The 22817-nt window shown below is 38.4% G+C and overlaps 1 protein-coding gene across 8 annotated transcripts in view; it reads right to left on the bottom strand.

Annotated features, from left to right (window-relative positions):
• PAK3 (p21 (RAC1) activated kinase 3) overlaps positions 1 to 22817 on the bottom strand; it is a 245185-nt gene that overhangs the window by 42129 nt on the left and 180239 nt on the right. For 7 of the 8 annotated variants that reach the window (XM_057537891.1, XM_057537887.1, XM_057537886.1 and 4 more), the window contains 6 exons: positions 22554 to 22598; positions 21256 to 21409; positions 19715 to 19752; positions 10219 to 10350; positions 8802 to 8967; positions 188 to 251 (listed from right to left, as the gene is read on the bottom strand). In XM_057537891.1, the coding sequence (XP_057393874.1) occupies positions 188 to 251; positions 8802 to 8967; positions 10219 to 10350; positions 19715 to 19752; positions 21256 to 21409; positions 22554 to 22598 (599 nt within the window). The remainder of the gene's footprint in view (positions 1 to 187; positions 252 to 8801; positions 8968 to 10218; positions 10351 to 19714; positions 19753 to 21255; positions 21410 to 22553; positions 22599 to 22817) is intronic. The other variant, XM_057537893.1, reaches the window with a different exon arrangement.

The following is a 22817-nucleotide window of genomic DNA, read 5'->3' as shown; positions in this document are numbered from 1 at the left end:
TTCCAGCAGGATATGTTCCTAGGTTAATTAACAGTCTGCCAGCCAGAAAGGCCAATATTAAGAATGCAAAACATGAATATAACCTAGAAAATGAGAAGCATAATTTACCAGAAATTCAAGCTGTTATTGCATTTTAATATATGTCTCTGGTGTTCATCTTTTGATAGTTCACATAATAATCACTTACCCTTGACCTATTTTTTCAAATCTTGTGTATTTTTTCTTTGGGTCACCAACACTCACAATGCTTCCTGAGGGGAGGGAGGGAGAGAGAGAGAGAGAGAGAGAGAGAGAGAGAGAGAGAGAGAGAGAGATTTAAATTGATTGATTTTCCTCTATTTAATATTAAAATTTAAGATGCCAGAGTCAATGACAAATAAAATATTAGAGCAATATTCTTATGTGATTTCTATAATTTATATGGATAATGATATATTTTATTAAAGTAACAAACAGTAATATACTAATTAAACTAGTAGTAATAACCCAGATGCTTATACTCAAAATTGATGATGTTTGGGAAACAAGAAGGACTGATCATAACCCAACATTTATAAAAAGTTCCCATAAAAGGATACTGTAGATTAGGAGATAAAAACATCTAAGGACTTGTACATAGTATTTAATAAAATCACTATCTTCTCTGAATTGGAGTAAAATTGAGTGCTACAGTACATTCAGTTTTGCTGGACAAATATCTCTTGAGCAATTAATATGCACCCAGTACTGCACTAAGGGCGATGGGGGATGGGGAATGGCTCTAATAAAGAATAAAGGTTAATCATAAAGTAATGAGGCTTACTGTTTTAAAAAACTTACATCCCTGTACACCTGAAACTAATATAATATTGTAAAACAACTATATCTTAATAAAAATTTGTATGATTATAAAATAAAATCCTAAAGAAACCTCCATACATCCCTGAACCTAGGACCCTACTAGCACTCCAAACATTTTTAACAGCTTTACTGAGATATGATTTCCACACCATAAAGTTCACTCAAAGTGTATGATTCAATGGCTTTTAGTAAATTTTTAGAGTTGTGCAAAGTTACTAAATTTTACCATGATCTCATTTTAGAGCATCTTTAGCATCCTAAAAAGAAATCTTGTACCTGTTAGCAGTCACTCTTTTTTTTTTTTAAACATCTTTATTGAAGTATAATTGCCTTACAATGGTGTGTTAGCTTCTGCTTTATAACAAAGTGAATCAGTTATACACATACAATATGTTCCCATATCTCTTCCCTCTTTAGCAGTCACTCTTGATCCCCTCTTTGCTTACCAACCCATCCCTAGGCAACCACTCATCTACTTTCTGTTTCTATAGGTTGTTCCAAACACTGTGGAGTAAGTTTACAAGCCACACAAGAAAACCATTAATTTATCATGTTTGGCTCTGGGAAAAAATATTGGTTTTTTGCAATTTCAAAATTTCAAGGCCACTACTCAGAGGATCAATACTTGCCACCACTCAGAATAAATCTAAAGGAAGTGACATTGCCTCTCCAATGCAATGCTCAAATAGGTACAGAAAAATTCCGTGCCATGGCAGCATCGTGGGAATAAGGTCTCAAGTGGACTACTTTGAAGGGAATCATTTATTTGGATACTTCTGGCCCTCCCTTCTTTCCTTATGGAAGCAAACATCAGTATCGTTACCTTTAAGTTACATCTTACTAACATGGCCCCTATTCAAAGAAGTGTAGAGTCAGTTAGTATAACAAGATTTATACACATGAACTAATCCAGAGAAGGTCTGTGGAGTCTATCTCCTAATTGTCACTCTTATCCATTCCCTCCTCTTCATACCCATGGCCACTGCCATTGTTCAGGTCTTCAACATCTCTTGTTCAAACAATTGTGCTAGTCGTTACCTACCTCTAAACTCTGCCTTCTCTAATTCCTTTTCCACAATGCCTTTGGAACAGGGTAACCATGTAACTCATAAACGAAGACTATCTTGGATAAACTGAGATGTGAGGTCAGCCTACTTCAGAGTGATTTCACTCCATTATCCACAAATCGTCAAAAGTTCCCCCTTACTACAGGATCAATTTCAAATATCTTAGTCTGGCATAGAAGGCCCTTTACCATCCAGCAGCATCTAGCTCCTACCTAACCAGTCTAACCTCATATTATTCCTCTCCTCTCCATCCCTCCGACTTTATATCCTAGCAACACCATCACTATCCAAGGCTTTGGTCTTCAGACATGCTCCCTCTTTCCCTTTCCTATCAAACCCATGAATTCCTATTTATTATTTAAGTATAATATCAAGTCATCCTTTGTGAATTCTTCTCTGATCATTCTAATGAGACTTACATGCTTCTTTTTGAGGGCAGGAAGCTTGTCTTTTCATCCCTGTTACTTCAGTGCCCAGAACAGTGGCTGCCACTGAATTTGTTGACTAAATGAATGTGAACAAGAAAATATGTATTCAAGAGCTAAACTGTGTGCTACAGACAATACTTCGTGCTAATTTAGACATGATCTATTTTCTGGGCTAGTGAACAACTTAATTCAGACCTACCAGTAGATAGTATACCTGGAAAAAAATAATAAATTAAATGTTTCATTCATGGATTGTTCATCCATGGTTGTTAGGTTTGTTGTTGTTTGTTTTTTGTAAGAGAAGTCCATGTTTCAGTTAGGTTAAATAAGACTCACAACATGTGAGTCGTTATAATTCTTTTCCTCTTGTATTCCCAATCTCAGTCAATGGTACTACCATCTGTCTACTCAGTAGCCCGAGTCAGAGATCTGGGAGTCACCCTGACTTATCCCTTACCTTCACTCCCCACGTGTAGTTGCCCACTGAGTCCTGGGCCTATATCTGTTTACCTCCTAGATACTTTTTGAATCTGTCTTTTCCTCATTACTACTGTTCCAGTTAGGCCCTCACCATTTTTTGTTTGGGCTATTCCGACAGCCTCCTAACTGGATTCAGAATTTCCAGCCTCTGCCCACTCGAGTCCAGGCTCCACACCTCTGTCAGGATGCTCTAAGTGCAGACCTGATCACGTGATTCTCTGGTTCAGGGCTCCTGGATGCTTCCTCAACACCTACAGGGTAAAGCTCAAACTCCTTCGCATGGAATGCAAGGTTCTTTGTATCTGGCTCTTGCTTCATTCTCCATCTCATCTTCCCCACTTCCCCACTAGAACCTTATGCTCTCACCATAACAAATGAATTGTAGCTCATGATCAGATCCTGCTTAGCGATTTGGCTCCCTCTCTTAAAACTCCAGTCCCCATATCCACCATCAGTTCTACTGATATATTCAAGTGGCACTGAATAAGTTAACGTTCCCAACCATATACTTTTATACTTTCTTTACATGCTATTCTCTGCCTGCAATGTCCTTCTTAAGTTTTCTTCCTGGCAAGTCCTTGTTCATGCTTCAACTCAGCTTCAGTTATGCCTCCTCTAGGAAGCCTTCCCTGATTTTTTTTGGAATAAAGTTAATAATTTCCCTTCTCTGTACTGCTATTGTACCTTCTCTCTCTCTCTCTCTCTTTCTGCCTCCTCTTTTGCTTTTTTTCTTGTTTTTGCTCTTGCTCTCCTTCCCTGTACTTAATACACCATCTATCTATATCTATGTATTTGACATAACCTTATAGACTGTGTCATAAGGACAGGGGCCATGTCTTATTCATCTCTGCATCCTCAGTGCTTCCTCATATAATGCTGTAGGTGAAATACATTGGTTACTCAATAAATGTCTATTGAATTAAACTCAAATAAAATTAGGACTTTCATTTAGTAAATGCCCCGTATTTTAAGGCAGGGGTTAGAGAATGTATTTTACTTGAGCTACCTCTATAGAATACCACCAATTTAATGATTTCTGAGTTGCTATTTCATTTTTCAAATTGTCTCACAGATTTCTACATCACTGAGAACTACCCTCCTTCAAGCCAGCTATGAATGGGTAAGGACCTGGAACTTAAAATTTTTTTTAATGAAATGACGATTTTAAAGTCACTTGAAACCACAGTTTTATTAAGCAAAGTCTTCTAAGAAAGTTATACCATTAAATTGCTGAGCAAACTCTTTTCCATAGACTGAACAAAAGCAAATAAGCTTCAGCCCAAGCCACTTTCTGAATTATGACCAATTCCAACTGGCAGGCTTTAGTTAATGAGGTTTTTATTTTATTATTTTATTTTATTTTATTTTTATACAGCAGGTTCTTATTAGTTATCTATTTTATACATATTAGTATATATATGTCAATCCCAATCTCCCAATTCATCCAACCTCCCACCTCCCACCCCTTGCTTTCCCCTTTTGGTGTCCATACATCTGTTCTCTACATCTGTGTCTCTATTAATGAGGTTTTATGGCAGTAAACGATTCAACTTTTATTTCCATGGTATGCAGGATAAAAACAACAACAACAACTGGGAATAAATCCTTTCATGAGGATTACCAAAAGACAACCATTTTGATGCGCTTCTGCTTCTGAATTTAACTGCTATTCAAAGAAAATGGCGTCCTCATGCCCATTACCGGTCACAGGAGAGCGTGTGCTGCCATCTACCGCTGCTAAGCAAGTGAACAGGAGGCCTTGTGTACCATTCCGAATTACAAAACAAGCTTTTACAGTGACCTCCTTCATCAGAGCCATTATAATTTGTGTTCATAATTTATACTAAAGAAAGGAAAAAACAGTGGTACACAATAGGCATAAAGAGACAAAAATCAGCAACTCAGAATCCAGAGGAGAAAATGATGGCAATAGCAGAACAACTTCCAACCAGAGCAATTTCCTAAATGAGAAACAAACCATTCACTTTAAAGTACAAGGATTTAAGAAATCACTAAATACTAGTGTTTGAAAATAGGGTTCATGATGTGGTTTCAGGGACAGAAAAGTCCAGCAATGTGTTCTCCTACATATCAAATAAACTAAGTTGAACTCCAAGCATTAAAAGGCTGTCTGTTTGGCATAATGAAAGTTTTGGTTTCTGAGAAAAAGCAAAAGAACTCTCTAAACTAATGTTAGTTCTATCTGAGGGGGGATTCGGAGCAAGAGTTTTGAGCGGGGAATGCTGGGGGAGGGGAGGGACTGGGGGTGGTGATTGTACAATTTTGCTGACAGTCAGCACCTTTTGAAAAATGTCACTAAAATGTAGGGGTTTCTTTATTTTCCAGCAGATTCAGACCAGACCACAGTGAACAAGGCAGACCCAGGCTATCTGTCTGTGTAAAACTGAAAGATGATCTGTTCATTTCAGCCATTAATGATCCCATGGTCTGGCTCCCACAGTCAGTATCTGTGTGGAAGAAGAATAGCCTGACAGCTCTGTGGTCTGGGCTGCCCACGTCATAGTAATCAGATCCCTGAGACTGAAGGTGAGGCCGCCCTCCCCTCCTCCCCACGCTTATGGTGGGGTCCACCCTGGTATGGGCCATAGGCCATTCTCCTACCTCCCTGTCTCCCTTTTCCCTCTCCTTTGCCTCTTAGTACAGGCTCCTTTACGCCTTCCCCAAGCTCCTCCTCCTCAGTGATTTCTGTGCAGGGCCCATACATCTGGGATTATTGCTGGTTTCAAACATTCTGTCCCCCTGAAGATCCTAGGCCCCAATTTTGTATATTGAAAAATACGGTTGCTCTCATGGTGGAAAAAACAGCATAATAATTCTAAGCAACTATTCATTGTGCTGGGTGTCTTACATACTTTGCCTCATTTGGTCCTCACAAAGTCCCCATTATACCAGTACAATCATTTCCATTTTTCAGATGAAGACACTAAATTTTAGAGGAGTTGAGTGACTTGTCTAAGGACACACAGCTGGTCTGGGTCTATGACTCAGACTCAGTTATGATTCACTTCAAAGTCTGTCCTATTGTATTATCTTATTAAGGCTTTATATTCATGTAATAAAATAGTAACTACCATTTATTGAGCACCTATTGTGTACCAAGTACTGTTGCTGGAGGTTTTTACATACATTATTCTCATTGAATTATCATAATGCTATAAGGTTGGTACCATTATTATCCCCATTTTTCTTAATGAGGAAAAAGAGGTCCAGAAAAGTTAAAATAACTTGCCTAAAGTGACACAGCTGGGAGCAATGGGCTTGTGATTTGAATCTGGGCCTTTCTGACACCAATACCTGTTCTCTTAGCCATAGGTTGGGCTACATAAAATCCATCCTATAGACAGAGTCCTAAAATGTAGTTACGATTCTCATCCCCATTTGGCCAATAAGAAATGAAGGTTCAGAGGGGTTAAATAACTAGCTTAAGGTTATATAAGCGAGTAAGTGGCAGAGACAGGGCCCAGAGAGGGCGCTGGTGAAGCAGAAGCAGGAAAGACTGACTTTGCAGACATTGCAGTAAAGCTCAGCCTGGATTTGCTTCGTGAAAAACACTCCTCCATTTCTTGGCAGGTGTGCCCTGCTGACATCTGTGAGCACAGGTAGGGTTGAGAGTTGCAGGTGGCCCACAGGCTGGAGGGAAAAAGATTCTCTCTAGGCCTAAGCATTCTCCAATAGAGAAAAAAACTGACTTAATTCTTAATTAAAAATGTAATCAAACATGGCTTTTCCCTCTTCATCATGTTGTTCAGTGTAGGGCAGAATAAACAACAAATTATAAAACCCACAGCTCCAGAACCATTACAGCTTGCAAGCAAAACAAGATCTTGCCCCCGCCTCAAAATAATGCCTGTTTCTCTGTCAGTGAACTTAAGAAAGCTCTAAATGTATTTTCATTATAATAAATCTACTGAGACTTGAAACAGTTATCAAATAATCAATTTTACTAAAGCGATGCTGCTAGATTTATAAAATCTGATGTAATCTCACAGGTCATGTAAAATAAAGGAAAAAAACTGAGGCAATTGTCTGAATACTTGAACTGAAATTATACAGGTAATTCTTTCCTTTATTCCTTCCCTTTTACACAAATAGACAGTTGGCAAATGCAGAAGCAAAGTGGGTAATGGAAAGAGTATAAAGCTTTGAAGGCAAACAGATTTGAATTCCAACTCTGGCTCTGCCACTCATTAGTTTGGTGATCTGGTCACTTTAGCTTTTTGAGGCTTACTTTCACTGATCTATAAAATGAGGCTATGAAAATCTACCACAAGGGATTACTGTGAAAATTAAACTTGATAATGTATGTAAAGTGGTCAGCAGAGAAGGCACTTAATAAATGGGAATTATTGCTGTTGTTATTAAGGAAATAGTTGGTATTAGCACTAGAGGCATGTTTAATCATGTACAGTAAAGTCGGTTGGCTAAAGTCCCTCAATTCCAGTTCTGAGCGCTGACATCTGCAACCCAAACCTTTGCCTTTCCAAATACCTCTGTGTCAGACTGTCTCAACATCAGCACTGTTGACATTTGGGGCTGAATAATTCTTTGTTGCAGAGGGGAAAGGAAGGAGGCTACCCTTTGCATTATAGAGTGTTTATAAGCAAGCATCCTTAGCCTCCATCCACTAGATGCCAGTGGCATTCCCTGTGCTGTGACAATAAACATGTCTCCAGATACTGCCAAATGTCCCCTGGAGGGCAAAATGGCCCTACGACCACCTCTGCAGAGTCTTCCTGTGGCCTTTAGCCTGCACTGCTTTCTTCCTTTCCTGAGTTCTTTTAGACAGACAGTTGCATGAAACAAGATGGCCTCCTATTCTCTAATTGTATCACACTATTAAATCTTATCTTTCAAATAAAATTGTAAGTTTCCTAATATCAGGAAATTGTTTTTCTATAGTTTCCTCCAAAGACTCTGGCAGAGAACAGGTAAGTAGGAACCCAGTCAAGATGCATTTGTCTGCTAATTTTTTCACCCATTCAATCAACAAGCATCCGTTAAGTGCCTTTCTGTACCAGGCACTTTATTAGAGCTGGATGTAAGGGAAAAGAAGACACAACCTCTGTCTTTAATTTAAAGAGCTCCCAGTCTAGTGAAGGAGACAGACAAGTACAGTGTGATATTTGCTGCAATAAAGGCAGTGAAAAGAAGGTCCATTGACTCAGACTGAGAGAGACAAGGAGGGCTTTCCTGAGGAGGTGTCTTTTGAGCTGAGGTTTGAACGATGAGTAGGAGTTAGTCAGATTGGAGGCACGAACTGTAGATAACTAGTGGTTTGTTAGATGCTTTTGTAGTATGAGTTTAATGAATGTGCTTCACAGAACTTTGACTCTTTTCAACAGAGGATTTTTTAAAAAATCTCTTTGACCCAGAAAGCTAAGTGGAAGAGGAGTGTTTCGTTAAATGGAGCAAGTGTGTATGCACAAGCCTGGGTACACTAATGACACTGGGTACACTGGGTACACTAATGACACTGCAGGAAGGAGGCTGTGAGCATTTGCTGGCCCTGCCTCCCTGTCCACATAGCAATGTTCCTAAATTAAGAGAAAAGGCAATTTTATCATGGCCACGCACTTTGATTGACTGTGTTGGGTTTTGAGGTTGAATTATCCATCATGATTGATCAGGTGGGGGCCCCTGGGGTATGATCATAAGATATTTTTCATCAGACTGATCCCCTTTGGGGGTATAATCTTAAAATAAAACTTACTACATAATTCATTTAGTGAAGTTTTCACCTTAATTGATGTTTTTCAAGTGAAAACGCTTGGTTTCTGTGCAATTAGGAGTATGAGGGAGGGGGTGATCTGGAATACACAGTGAGTCTCAAACTTTTCATCTTGTGATGTCAGGGAGCCTGGAGTTCATGCAAGCAGGTTCAAATTTTTAAAGGTTCAATTCCCACTCTAGGTGGAGAAACCCTCTCATGAAGAAACTAATGATGGCAAAACAAAAAACAACTCACTTAGCTTCTCTAGGATCTCCTCATCTGTCATCTTGGATTTTTTCCTTTGCCGATCTGTGTTTCTATACAAAGTACTGGAATTGGCGTTCTCAGCAGAAGGTGGTGTGACCTCTTTATTTGGTGCTGCTGGTGAAGCAATGGATTCAACCACGGAACGAGTGTAGATCTTAAAGACAAAAAATTTGGTTACAGATTAAAGACCAAAATAATGCTACAATTGATGAACCTACATTGACACATCAGAATCACTCAAAGTCCACAGTTTACATATGGTTCACTCTTTTTTTTTACACATACACACAATGATTTATTATCATGTACTTTCATAATTATTAGATGTATCCTTTACAGTAATGACTTCAGAAGTATCCATTTTTGTAGATCATTAATAAATTCAATGTTCCTTGACTCCAAAATCACTAATTGGGTACGGGTGATACAGATACTAGTGAAAACTCTATAACTGAAGAGTTGTAAGACCTTAGACAATTAAATCACTTTCCTAAAGTTTTACGGTCTGATTATGCCTGATATGTCTCTTCTAATTCTCAAAATTTATGTTTGGCCTTCCCCTCTGAGTCTTTCTTTTCAGAAATGCCTTTTCTGTCTCCCATTATCTTTTATATGGGATGGAAGCCTCCAGGGCCATCAATTTCTGTAGAGATACTTACCAAACTGTATTTACCTACAGAAGTCAAGTAGGAGGAACTAGACGAGCAAACTATAATGAAGGTAGAGTTGGGCTGTTGTATTTTTGGCCACACAGAGAGTGGACCAATAGGATTATGATATTCAAGTACCCTATTTTTCATCACTTTCAATCCATCAATCATATGGTTCACTCTTAATGTTGTACATTCTATGGGTTTGGATGAATGTATAATGACATGCATCCATCATTATGGTATCACACAGAGTATTTTCTCTGCCCTAAAGATCTTCTGTGCTCCACCTATTCATTCCTCCCTCCACCCTGCCCCTCAACCTTTAATGAGTTTTTAAAGACAAGTGATTTCTATCAAAAAAAGATCTTTAAGTTGCTTCAAGTATACTGCCCTTGAAAGCTCTCAGGAGCTAGTCTTTTGAGGCCCCCAAACATGCTGTGCTAATTGTGGTCTTGGTGCCTCTGCTTATGCAATTCTTCCTACCAGATTCCCATGGCTTTTGTTCTCTTTCTTAACTTCTGCAGCAGTTTTAAAATTTAGCACTTATTTGTATATTGCTTGGTAGTATTCTCTAATTGTCATGTGCTAATCTGTATCCTCAAAACAGCAACCCCAACCAAATTTTTATCTTATACTCTAGTTCCGGGAACATAGATGCTCAACAGATACTAGGTGATTAACTAGATTCTGACTCTAGGACTATGCCAAAGGACATCTTTTGAATCATTTGGAAACGGTCACTTGGGACTTACTGATTTCGTATGCTCTGGTCTCGGTGCAATGACTGGCGGCGGCTCATTGTCATCTTCTTCTTCTTCCTCTTCTTCATCTTCTTCTTCAGACACAGGAGGAGCCAACGGAGGCTCTGATGCTGTTTTTGTACTCTTACGGGAAAAACAAAGTTTAAAGACCAGGTATTAACTCCTCATTGTTTTTCTTCAGAAGTGAGAAAAGGGGGATAAAATATCTAAGAATGTAGGGATAGGAAGGAACTTCATCTTTTACAAATGCACACAACCATCTACAATTTGGTGGCCAGAACCTGCCCACATTCAGAGATAAATTCAGGTCAGATTTAAGCACCATGAAATTTGAAAAATTCCTTTTATTTTCCACTGAGCTCAAAAACAGTGAGCTATTCATTTAACATTTTCAAGTTCAATGTTTTTGAAATCAATGAGTATATTTTAAACATCAAATGAATTGCTATTAACGCCTTGAATTGGTACCGGGCAGATTGTCAATGTGTTGATTGACAGTTTGTCAACCAGCAAAGGGCTATTTTGTGCCTAAAGATCAGAGCATGCATATGGATATGGCATAAATACAGCTCTGCAAATACTCACTAAGTACAAGCAAGCCCATAAATGTTTCTTTCCTGTTCAGCCTCCTGGAAAGAAGCACTCAGAGAATAACAGACATGAAGATTTAAGGAATACTCATCTACATAAATAATTATTCAATCTCAACCAACAGGTAAATGGTGATTTGCAATGTGAAAAATTTCAATAACACCAAAAATAATGACAGCAACCATAGTATCTAGGGTTGGTTCTTGATCATTCACATTAATGCAGGGGTAAAATGGTACCAAAGGTGGATTTTGAAATAACTATGGCCATGGTACTCAAAGTGTGGTCCCCAGATCAGCATCATTAGCATTATCAAGGAACTTGTTAGAAATGCAAATTCTTGGACTCTATCCAGACCTATGAATCAAATTCTGGGGGTGGGACCCAGCAATCTGTGCTATAACAAGCCTTCCGGGTGATCCTGATGCTTGCTTAAGTTTAAAAATCACTGAACTATGATATAGGTCTTTGTTGTTCAGTATGATGGCTATTCAACACTTAAAATGTGGCTAGTCTGAATTGAGATGTAAGGTGTAAGTGAAAAGTACACACCAGATACTGAATACATAATAAGAAAAAAAAATAAAATATTTCCTTAACGCTTTTTATATTGAGTGTACGTTGAAATAAAAATATTTTAATATGTTGGGTTAAATAAAATATATTATTAAAATTAATTTCACCTATTTCTTTTTACTTTAAAAATGAAAATCAGAAAATTTAAAGTTACATATATGGCTTTTATTACATTTCTGTTGGACAGCACTATTATAGATGGTTTTTGAGTTTTTGCTGTGTGTGTGTGTGCATGTGTGTGTGTACTTGTTTATTTTTTGTTTATGTCTTTGAGTACACTGGCTCAGGCTAAGCCTAAAAAGAATTTTCTTTCTTTCTTTCTCTTTCTTTCTTTCTTTCTTTCTTTCTTTCTTTCTTTCTTTCTTTCTTTCTTTCTTTCTTTCACATCTTTATTGGAGTATAATTGCTTCATAATGGTGTGTTAGTTTCTGCTTTATAACAAAGTGAATCAGCTATGCATATACATATATCCCCATATCTCTTCCCTCTTGCGTCTCCCTCCCTCCCACCCTCCCTATCCCACCCCTCTAGGCGGTCACAAAGCACTGAGCTGATCTCCCTGTGCTATGCGGCTGCTTCCCACTAGCTATCTATTTTACATTTGGTAGTGTATATATGTCCATGCCACTCTCTCACTATGTCCCAGCTTACCCTTCTCCCTCCCCGTGTCCTCAAGTCCATTCTCTACATCTGCATCTTTATTCCTGTCCTGCCCCTAGGTTCTTCAGAATCATTTTTTTTCTTAGATTCCTTATATGTGTGTTAGCAAACGGTCTTTGTTTTTCTCTTTCTGACTTACTTCACTCTGTATGACAGACTCTAGGTCCATCCACCTCACTACAAATAACTCAATTTCGTTTCTTTTTATGGCTGAGTAATATTCCATTGTATATATGTGCCACATCTTCTTTATCCATTCATCTGTCGATGGACACTTAGGTTGCTTCCATGTCCTGGCTATTGTAAATAGAGCTGCAATGAACATTGTGGTACATGACTCTTTTGAATTATGGTTTTCTCAGGGTATATGCCCAGTAGTGGGATTGCTGGGTCATATGGTAGTTCTATTTTTAGTTTTTTAAGGAACCTCCATACTGTTCTCCATAGTGGCTGTATCAATTTACATTCCCACCAACAGGGCAAGAGGGTTCCCTTTTCTCCACACCCTCTCCAGCATTTATTGTTTGTAGACTTTTTGATGATGGCCATTCTGACTGGTGTGAGGTGATATCTCATTTCAGTTTTGATTTGCGCTTCTCTAATGATTAGTGATATTGAGCATTCTTTTATGTGTTTGTTGGCAATCTGTATATCTTCTTTGGAGACTAAAAAGAATTTTCATTCCTCGAGGACAAAGTTCCTGAGGCAGAAACAGACAGCCTACTAATAGACTGTTACATCGAAGGACCTCAGTCTGATTTAAATTCACTGTGGATTTTCTATAATCATGTATAAACCTACGGTGGTGTAATAGGTATAACCATATATCTTATCGGAGCCAGCAAGATTTATATACTGTGACAAGACAACTTAGAATTTATAAATTTGAAAGAATATTTGATTGCTTGATATATACGCTGAGTGGTTTATAGATTGAAGTTTATATGCTTACTTAATATTGTTTTTCTATTCTTTTTTTAATTTTTATTTTATATTGGAGTATAGTTGACTAAAAATGTTGTGTTAGTTTCAGGTGTACAGCATATTTATTCTTAGTTTAGCCAAAACAGCTGGGCTATTACATTGGGTTGTGGCTGCGTGGATAGCAACATATATTAATGACGTTATATTTCTAGATAAAAATCAGTTTCTTTTTGTGAAAGACTAATTCTTCAGGGCACCTCAGGGCACAGGGAGAAGTTGCCTTTGGATTAATGGTATTTGCTTTGATATTATTTTGTTCCAGAAACTTCTACTCTATCTTATGCCAGCTGGGATCCAGAATGCAACTAATCACTGTTCCTTGGTAGATGGGCAGAACCTGCATATAAATTGACTAGTTTCTATATGGCAAACAATGCTATTTTATTCATTAGGCAATATGAACCATGCCTAGGAATAATATGCTTTATGTGGGCCTATGAAAATATTTGAACTCAGAAATAAATCATCAGCTCCAAAATGCCACAAGAAAATGATAAAATTTAAGTCAGTTAATGTCTAATTAAATGTCTGTTAAGTATAATATATGTCAACTTAATTAATTAGTCATTTAAATTTAGTATTTATAGAAATTTCATTATATTAAAAAACAAATTATAGGTTAGGCTGCTCTATTTAGCAACAATTTTTGAGTATTCACAATGATTTCTAAGAAATTACACCTAACCATAAATTAAGTGCTACTTATGATCAAATAATCTCAAAATTAACATTTTAAAAATTACTTTTAAAAGTTTATAGCAAAAATAAAAAGTAGGGTATAGAGGCCCTTTAATATACTTGATATATTTGATACAATGCATCACATGTCCTCCATAAGTGAGAGTGTATATACAGCCTATGAGGATCTAAAAATGGCCCAACCCTTAAACTGGTACAAAGACCAACCAGTGCCTACTGGCCAAGTTGCACATTTCAGTTCTCGCTAATTTGCTAGAGAAGATCCACCTGCAAAATTTCATGGACTGATTCTTAACATTCATTACTATCCTCACTACTCTAATTTCATATGGGGACATTCCAGTCTCTAAGGATGGACTAAAGGACTATTTGAAAACCTAAAGATTTTCATCCTTTGAGGGTTTACAGGGCAGGAAGAAGATACATGTCTGTTTATCTGGGACCAAACACTATGCTGCCATGTTGGTTGGTAGGAAAGAATGTGTGACCTTCAGTGGACATTATGTTTTGGATGTTGGTTGGGCCAGGGAGCAATAACTACCCAGCATTACACATAGATACCAGGCCTTGGTACTAAGAATTGAAATTAACATAATTTCTTGCTCCTGTGTATTTTTTCCACATATTTTCCATCCCTGTGTAAATAACACTGGGGCTGGGCATACTTTCTTTTCCCTGTGTTAAACAATATCAAGATAGAGCATATTTTCCCATTCTTATGTTACACAATACTGAGAACAAGCAAAAATAACTTAGCTTCTCACTTTAAGAAATACTTGTTCTTGGAAGATAAGACTGAACCAACTGAAGTAATTTACTTATTAAGAATAACAACAGCTTGCTCACTAAAACTCTATTCAAGACCCTCACTTTGCTGTATTCCCCAATCCAAAGTTACTTTATCAGAAACACTGCACAATCCTAACTCGTTTCTGGTCTCGCGAGACCTGCTTCAAAATCACACAGCCGTGCTCCAAAACCCTATAGATATTCTCCCTTGACATCCCCTTTCTAAGACACTGGCAGTGCTCTTTCTTGCTCCTGTAAGTATAATAAACTTAGCTTTGCTTGATTAACAGCTTTTTTTGATGGTCTTTGGGGGAGTCAAAGTTATAATGTTGCTACACTCTTCCTTCCAGGCTGAGGATTACTATGTCTAGCATGTCTAAACTTGTAAAAATAGAGACAGATGGATATCAAGTAAGGACTTTTTTGTCTTTGAAATTAAGTATTTTTGACAGTCGTCATGCCACACATTCAGTCGAGCAAGGCAGGTTATTCTTAACCTGATTGGGTCTTGGACTCATTTCCAATTCTAAAGGGTTTGGCCTATCTCCCCAGAAAAATACAGGTAGACACATATTTTTACATATAATTTCAAGAATTCATAGGTCTTCTGAAGCCCATTCATGGACTCCAAGTTGCAAACCCTGCCCTAGAGAATACACCAGCTAGAGGAACCACCTTAGGAAACTCTCCTTTCTTTGAGCTTAATTGTTAAAGGTCGAAGAAAGAAGAAGTAAGGACTTTGGAGACTTTAGATAATGCTAAGTGTGGTCTGAGATCCCCTCTTGGTTGCTTGTTTACAATACAGATTTCAGGGCTCCATCCTACTCTGGGAATGGAGCCCTAGAATCTGCATTTTAACAGGCTATCCAGGCAATTCTAATGCATACTGAAATTTTTAAAAAGCACTAATGTAGATGAACAAAATAAGCCAGTACTGTAAATCAAAAAAGTGTCATCTGTCACACGTACACCCAGTTTCTCTAGGCACAAATCACGGCATATTCATATTATTGCTGTTACCTTCCACTCAAAATACTAGCTCAGGATTCTCAATGCATTACTTCACTCTCAATAGTACAAGAAATATACACAAATTTCAAGGTAGCCTCAAATTGAAGAGTAGATCCCTGAACAGTATTTAGCGTTTAATAACACTAATACCAAAGAAGCTATCACGAGTGGGCAGTAAAGCAGATTCATATGACTATGAGAGGCATCGCCGAATTCATTATTAATTATATTGCCATTAGTTTAACACATTTAGTGAATATAACATTGTTTCTATTTTGATTCCCACCCAGGCTACTAGAAGATGCCAAAACTTGTGAGCAATTCAGGCTATGTCGAGAAGGGGTAGTCAATCCCATTAAATCACATCCTGTAGAATAGCTAGGTCTACTGGGAGTGTTTCTAATGCAACAAAAGCACAAGCAGTGTTAAGTGCAATCTCCCCCTACAGCCATAAGGAGAATACAAGGTGCAATTCCCCAGTCCCAAGTTACTGAGCCCCAAAGAAGTGATCCAACCTGACCTTAGGGGTCTAAATTCAGTTCATTCAATCAATAGAAACCCAGCCTTACTCAAGTAGCCTAATCAATTATCTCCATCTGGAAGTCTTGCCAAACCTTCGAACTCAAACTGTCCAGTAGGAAACTCAGTATCTTCTCCCAGAAATATGCATCTCCTGAAAGATAATACCCTCATCTTTTTGGCCACCCACACAGCATCCAAAGCCTGCAATCATCTCTGACCTCAACCTTTCCTCCAACATCTAATCAATAACCTAAACATCTTTGGAATTTAAATCTCATCTCCATTCCCACTGCCACTATCTCACGTAGGCCCTCATCACCTCTGGCCTTGGATGCTTGCAATGTTTCCCCAGTCAGTCTCCCTGAATCCAGTCTTACCTTCTGTCCTTAATTCATTCTGGACATTTGCGATCAGATCACTCTTCTAAAGCATAAGCTTTAATCACCTAACTCTCCTGCTCCACAAAACTTCAAGGGCTTCCCACTGTACACTTACATAGGCCAGATTCCTTAGAATACCATTTAAGGGCTTCTATGATTTGGCTCCAACTTAACTTTCAAGGCTTAACTCCTATGATTCCTTTTCTTGCATCTCAGTCTTCATTCAAACCCATACCCCGTTGTCCCCTTGCTCTTTTCACTACCCTGCCCTTTATCATGCTTTCCCTTTGCTTAGAATGCCCTTCCTTATCTTCACAGATCCAAATCGCATCTGACCTTCAAGATCTAGTTCAAATTCCACCTTTTCTATGAAGCATTTTCTAATTCAATATTCAACAAATACGTACCAAGTGTCTATTTTGTACTGGGCACTGAGCTTAAGCCCCTGAAGATGAGGGCCTGCTTCCTTTTCCCTCCCCAGCTAAAAGTAAGCTCCTTTCTTTGAATTCTCATAGCGCATGGACATATTTTATGGTATGTAACATGATCCATATGGTACTGTGCTTCTTTATTTCATACTTCTCTTCCCTTACCAGACTGAGCTCTAAATTTCCTAGTGCTTATAAGGAGGCACTTGATAAATACGTGTTAAATAAGTGAATATCCAGTTGTTTTATCTCCAAACAGTGAGTTCATGAGTTTTCTTTTTCTGATCTGACGGAATATTTTGAACATTATGTAGATTTAGTTTTAATTCTGCAAGTAAAACCAATAGAAGCAAGCTAAAAAAAAAGGCCAATATCCTAGGAGCTATAAGCTGTTTACAAAAATGAAAACCAACACACAGACTATCCTAGCAGGTTGGTGTTTAAAATAACCTACGACCTGAAAAGATAACAACTATTTCTTTGTCAAGATACTTATCTAGTATCGCACAATAATGACAGTAATTAAATCAAGGGAGGTAAGTTATGTGTTGCTCATGGAAGGTTGGTATTTTTGTCTTTCCCAGTTTGCTATTATCTCCCTTCACGTGCTGTTTTCAGTGAGGCCCAGGAAGCTGTCATGGCAAAGAAGCAAAAGGAGGGCAATGATCAGTGAGAAAAGAAGGGCTACATTCTGCTCTGTTCTGAGAGTTCTGAACAAGGCACCAGTACCATGGCCTCAGACAAGTATCATGCATGGAGAGAATGAGTTTTCGTCTTTGTTGCCATCTACAAATAGTAGCAATAGTAGCTTACATTTAATAAACACATAATATGTGCTAGGTAATGTACTAAGTATATTATATGCATTAGCATATTCAATATTCATACAAGTTTTAGGAGGTAGGTACTGTTACTATTCCCAGTTAAAGGCTGAGGAAAGAGAGGGTCACAGAAGCTGAGCCACTTTCTCAAAGTGGCTCAGCTTGTAAGTGGAGGAATAAGACTAAACACCTATGCCCAGAGCCTTTACTCTTTTAAGTTTTCTTTTTAGTTGTGGTAAAATAGACATAACATAAAATTTACCATCTGAACCGTTTGTAAGTGTATAGTCCAGGGGTGTTACATATATTCATACTGTTGTGCATCCATCCCTGCTATCTATCTCCAGAATTCTTTTCATCTTGCAAAACTAAAACTTTGTACCCATTAAACAACACCACCCCATTTCCACCTCACCCAGCAATCAGTTTCTGTATCTATGATATTGACTACTCTAGATACCTCATATAGGTAGAATCATACAGTATTTGTCTTTTTGTGACTGGATTATTTCACTTAGCATAATGTCTTAAAGGTTCATCCATGTTGTAGCCTATGTAAGGATTTCCTTCCTTTTTAAGGCTGAATAATATTCCATTGTATGGATAGACCACTTTTGTTTATTCATTCATCTGTTGATGGACACTTGGGTTGCTTCCACCTTCTGGTTGCTATGAGTAATGCTGCTGTGAATATGGGTGTTCAAATATCTGTTCAAGACCCTGCTTTCAGTTCTTCTGGGTATATATCCAGAAGTGCAACTGCTGGATCATGTGGTAATTCTCTTCTAAATTTTTGAGGCACTGTCATATTATCTCAGAGCCTTTCGTTTTTACCAGAAATGATTTACTGCTGTCACACTGGCTGCCCAGGGTGACATCAAGCAGGCCAGCATTTGTCCCCTATAAAAGGAAGAATCAGCTTGATTATCCATGACTCTGAATAAGCGGTGAGGAAACTTTCACTGATGCTAATTATTTCACTCCAAAGGAAGCAAATGAGGCAGGAAATAATTTCTATCAGGATATCAAAATGAAAATCATGTAAAGGGAAGCCTTGTCTAAGACTGTTTTCTGTGTATGCGTATTCTTTCAGATACTATAGCACTTCCAAGGCCCTTGAGCTAGGTTGCTTATTTTCTAGTCACTTCTCTGATAAAACTATCTATGTGACTTTGGGCAAAGTCTCACTTTGTTGGAACAGGTGACACCAAAAGATGTAGTGGTATGACCTTAGACAAGTTATTTCACCTCTCTGAGCCTCATCCGTAAAATGGAGACAATTATAAGACTTACCTAATTGGGTTGTAGGAATGGTTAAGTGAATACAAAGTATTATTAGCCTAGTGCCTGACACATTTGTTCAGTAAAGAGAAGTTTCTATCATTATGATGATTATTTTCAAGATTCTATATGTAAAAGAAATAGAAACATTTGTCTATGTAAAGACTTATGCGTGAATTTTCATAGTAGCTTTATTTATAAATGCCCAAAACTGTAAACAGTCTAGAAATCCTTCAATGGGTAAATTGTTAAATAGCAGTAGAGCCATACCATGGAATACTACTTAGCAATAAAAAGGAACAAACTATTGATACAATACAACAACTTGGATGAATCCTAAGAGCATTATGCTGAGAGAAAAGCCAATCCCAAAAGGACATATACTGTATTCTTTCATCTACACTTGAAATGTCCAGAAAGACAAATCTATAAAACCAGATTAGTGATGGCCTAGGGCTAGGGTGGGGTGGATGGGGGTTAACTCTAGGCAGACTTGGGAGATCTTATTGGGGTGATGAAAGTGTTCGAAAACTAGATTGTGGTGATGGTAGCACAGGTGTATGAATTTACTAAAACTCATCAAACTGTACACTTAAAAATGGGTGAATTTTATGTATCTAAATTATACCTTTAAAATATTTTTAAAGGATTCTATGTGCATCTAAAAACAGAATCTGCACAATTGTGTTCTGTTGGACCACTGGAAACACCGATCATACAAAACTGCTTTCAATTTTTCACTTACCGAAGGATGGGCTGCTATGTACCCATGTGCGCTTTTATCTGAAAAGTGAAGATAAAGATATTACCTTTGTTCCATAAAGACTGCCTCATTTAGAGACCATGCTTAAAAAAACTGCATGTGTTTGACCAGAAGGAAATTTTCGGATTCAGTATTAAATAGATACTATGACAAATGACTAGTTTTTCTTAAAATAGCTCACACCCTTACATCATCACATATTCTCGCCACTCCATTTTATAGATCTTAATGAAGGCCTCCAGTGAATCTCATCTATACTGAGGAATGTTGAGATAACCTACTCCTGACTGGCATGATTTCACACGTCTATATCCAGAATTTCTCCCCGACTTCCTCCTTCCCTCTCCTCCTCCCTCCCTCATTTCCCTTCCTCCCTTCCACCCTTCCTTCCTTTCCCCTTCCCTTCCTCCCCTTCCCCTCCTATGCTATTAGTTAGTCTCAACACGAGAGCGTCAAGAAAACATATGGTGAGTTTCAGAATAGAGCAATAACTCAGATACTGTCGAGTTCTAACATAGTTTTTTCAGGATTTCATCTTTATAAACGGAGAGAATTCGACACACAAAAACAAAAGGGTTAAAAAGCAGTGGCAACGTGGAATAAAGAACAAATTCTGAAAATGTGCCCTGTACTAAAACCAATGCCAAGAGGTAGGGGCTCTTTATAGCTGGAGCACTAATGATAGTATTCTCTTCTTTCTTTAGATGTAAAATAATAAATTGTTTTAGAGACACAACCCAGATCATCTTTTTCACAATGCAAAATAATTGCTTGGTATATTTTTTCAGTTGCTTACAATGCAAATTTGGACATCAAACCTTCAAAGGCTGGGTCTACAGGCTAGCAAATGAAGTCGAGATATGGCAGGAACGTGGCCATGTCAATCTCTTATAAATACCAAGACGTGATTTCTTTTTTTAAGCCTGATTTTGCGGTCAGATCAAAATAACCCAGCAACCACAAAATTTGTGCTGTGTCATCATGGTGAATGCAATTCAGTGAATCGAAGGGATAAAATAAATTTCAAGAGACCAGGGTTTGATCCAGACACCTCTTACTTCCTAAACGCATGACAAGGCCTGATCCTAAGTGACTCAGTGTCTTCATGCCAGTGAAGAGACAAAACAACAATTGTGATTGCTGATTCAAACTGACAACTACTGCTTCACTGAACAATTTCCTTATTTGAGTTCTAATATCACCCAAGTACTGTAAATCTCCTAACATCAACTTCAACTTCCAACTCATCTTTTGGTTGACTTATGTTGAAGTCATTCAGAAAAGGAACTTGAACTGGCTTCGAATACCCTCCAGGCATTCTGTTCTATCCTGAGGTTCTGAGATCGGAATTACTTCTTCACTTTTTTTTTTGTTTTTTGGCTGCACCGCGTGGCTTTTGGGATCTTGGTTCCAGACCAGGGATCAAACCCGGGCCCCCTGCCATGGAAGCGCAGAGTCCTAACCACTGGACTGCCAGGGAAGTCCCACTTCTTCACTTTTTGATATCCTAGATTTACTCTTACCTCCTGACGTAAAGCTCATGTACTTCTGGTTGTTGACTGTTTCTTTGGAATCATAGAATTTGAGAACATCTAGAACGGCTTGGGGGTTCTTCTTCTGTTCCAGCTTTGTTATGTTGGAGGTTTGGAGTAATCGTGCCCATTGCTCAGGAATTCCCTGTGGACAACCAAAGGGAAAGAATGGCAGCTCAGAACATTCAGCAGCTGCATTTTCATGTGCCAGTAAAGTTCTTCACCAAGAAGCCCATGCTACCTGTAGGATTACACTTGGGAAACTGAAGTTACACTCTAGATTTAAAGTTAGTAACTTAATAATGCAATCATTCTCTTCTCTAATTAAAACACATAGGTAAAACTAGGATCCAACTTAAAAAGGGTGGGTGGGAGTATGACTGTGATAGAAAAAAAAAAGCGCATGAAAATCACCTCCATATTAACTCTGCTCATCCATGAAATGATGTTTACGGCTTAGCTTATTTTTTCTGGCGACTCAGGGCAGACATAGCAAGACTTCTCTAAATTTGTGCACAGCATAGTATAGTGCAGATCAATAGATTTTATATGACTGGAATAACATAAGCTGTTTCTGGGCATGCTGTAATCCGAATATCTTTTAGAATAAAAGTAAAGCCTCACCCTTGGTCAGTTCATACTCTGGTTATCAAATGTAATTTTTTTGGGGGGGGGTCTAGAGCTTTAATATAAAGGGGGATTGAGAGGAGACAAAAATAGAATCATGGACGAGCAATAACCACAGGGGTGCTAAATAGTAACGTTTTCCCTGCAGCTTTCTCCTCTCCTCCCCCCATCCCCTCCTCCCCACTTCGGTCACTGGCCACACAGAACCTGGGGACAGTGGCAACCGTGCCAAAGCCTTCTGAAAATTTGCAATAATCTGAAGCATTTAGAGCAGAGAGGAGGGAGTGTTTGGCAATCTAACCAAGGAGAATTGCAAAAATTACACAGAGAGGTTAGCTTTGTATTGAGCGTTCAGCATTCTTTCCTACATGTTCGGCCTACAGATGTCCCCATTTCATAATTATCCAACCTCCAAGAGAACTTGGAGCGAGAAACAGACACACTCTTCCTGAAGTGCATCTAGACACAATTTACGTGGCTTTGTCCTATGAAGTCTCGGCAAAACAATGTGTGACGTGGGCCTCCAGAGTTTGGGAATGACAACAGAAAAGTGAGATAAGCCAAGCAACAACTCTACTGCACACACATGAACCTGCTGCTGCAGTGCTATGACATCTCAAAGAAGCACTTTGATGCAAGCTTCTTTTGGGCCTGTGACGCACCTCTGGGAGCTTCCCTGGGCACATCTGTGAGCCATAGAGATCTGGCTGTAATGGACGTAAATAAAGAAAGAAAAGAAAGTTAAAACAGAATGTGGGACAACTTAGAAGGTGGGAGGAGATGAAACCAATGGGTCTGAATGGGGAGGGGTTAATCCCTTCTAAAGTGGGGCGGTTATGAAAATAGGGAGGTATTAACTAAATCAGGGGCAGGACAGGCTACAGGACAACAGATTTAAGAAAACAGAGAAAACAACAATGTTCCAA

The sequence above is a fragment of the Balaenoptera acutorostrata genome, chromosome X (genome assembly GCF_949987535.1).
Source record: "Balaenoptera acutorostrata chromosome X, mBalAcu1.1, whole genome shotgun sequence".
In the NCBI taxonomy this organism is placed as follows: Eukaryota; Metazoa; Chordata; class Mammalia; order Artiodactyla; family Balaenopteridae; genus Balaenoptera; species Balaenoptera acutorostrata.
Note: the sequence above shows the minus strand (reverse complement) of the source record. Positions and strands in the feature narration are given on the sequence as shown.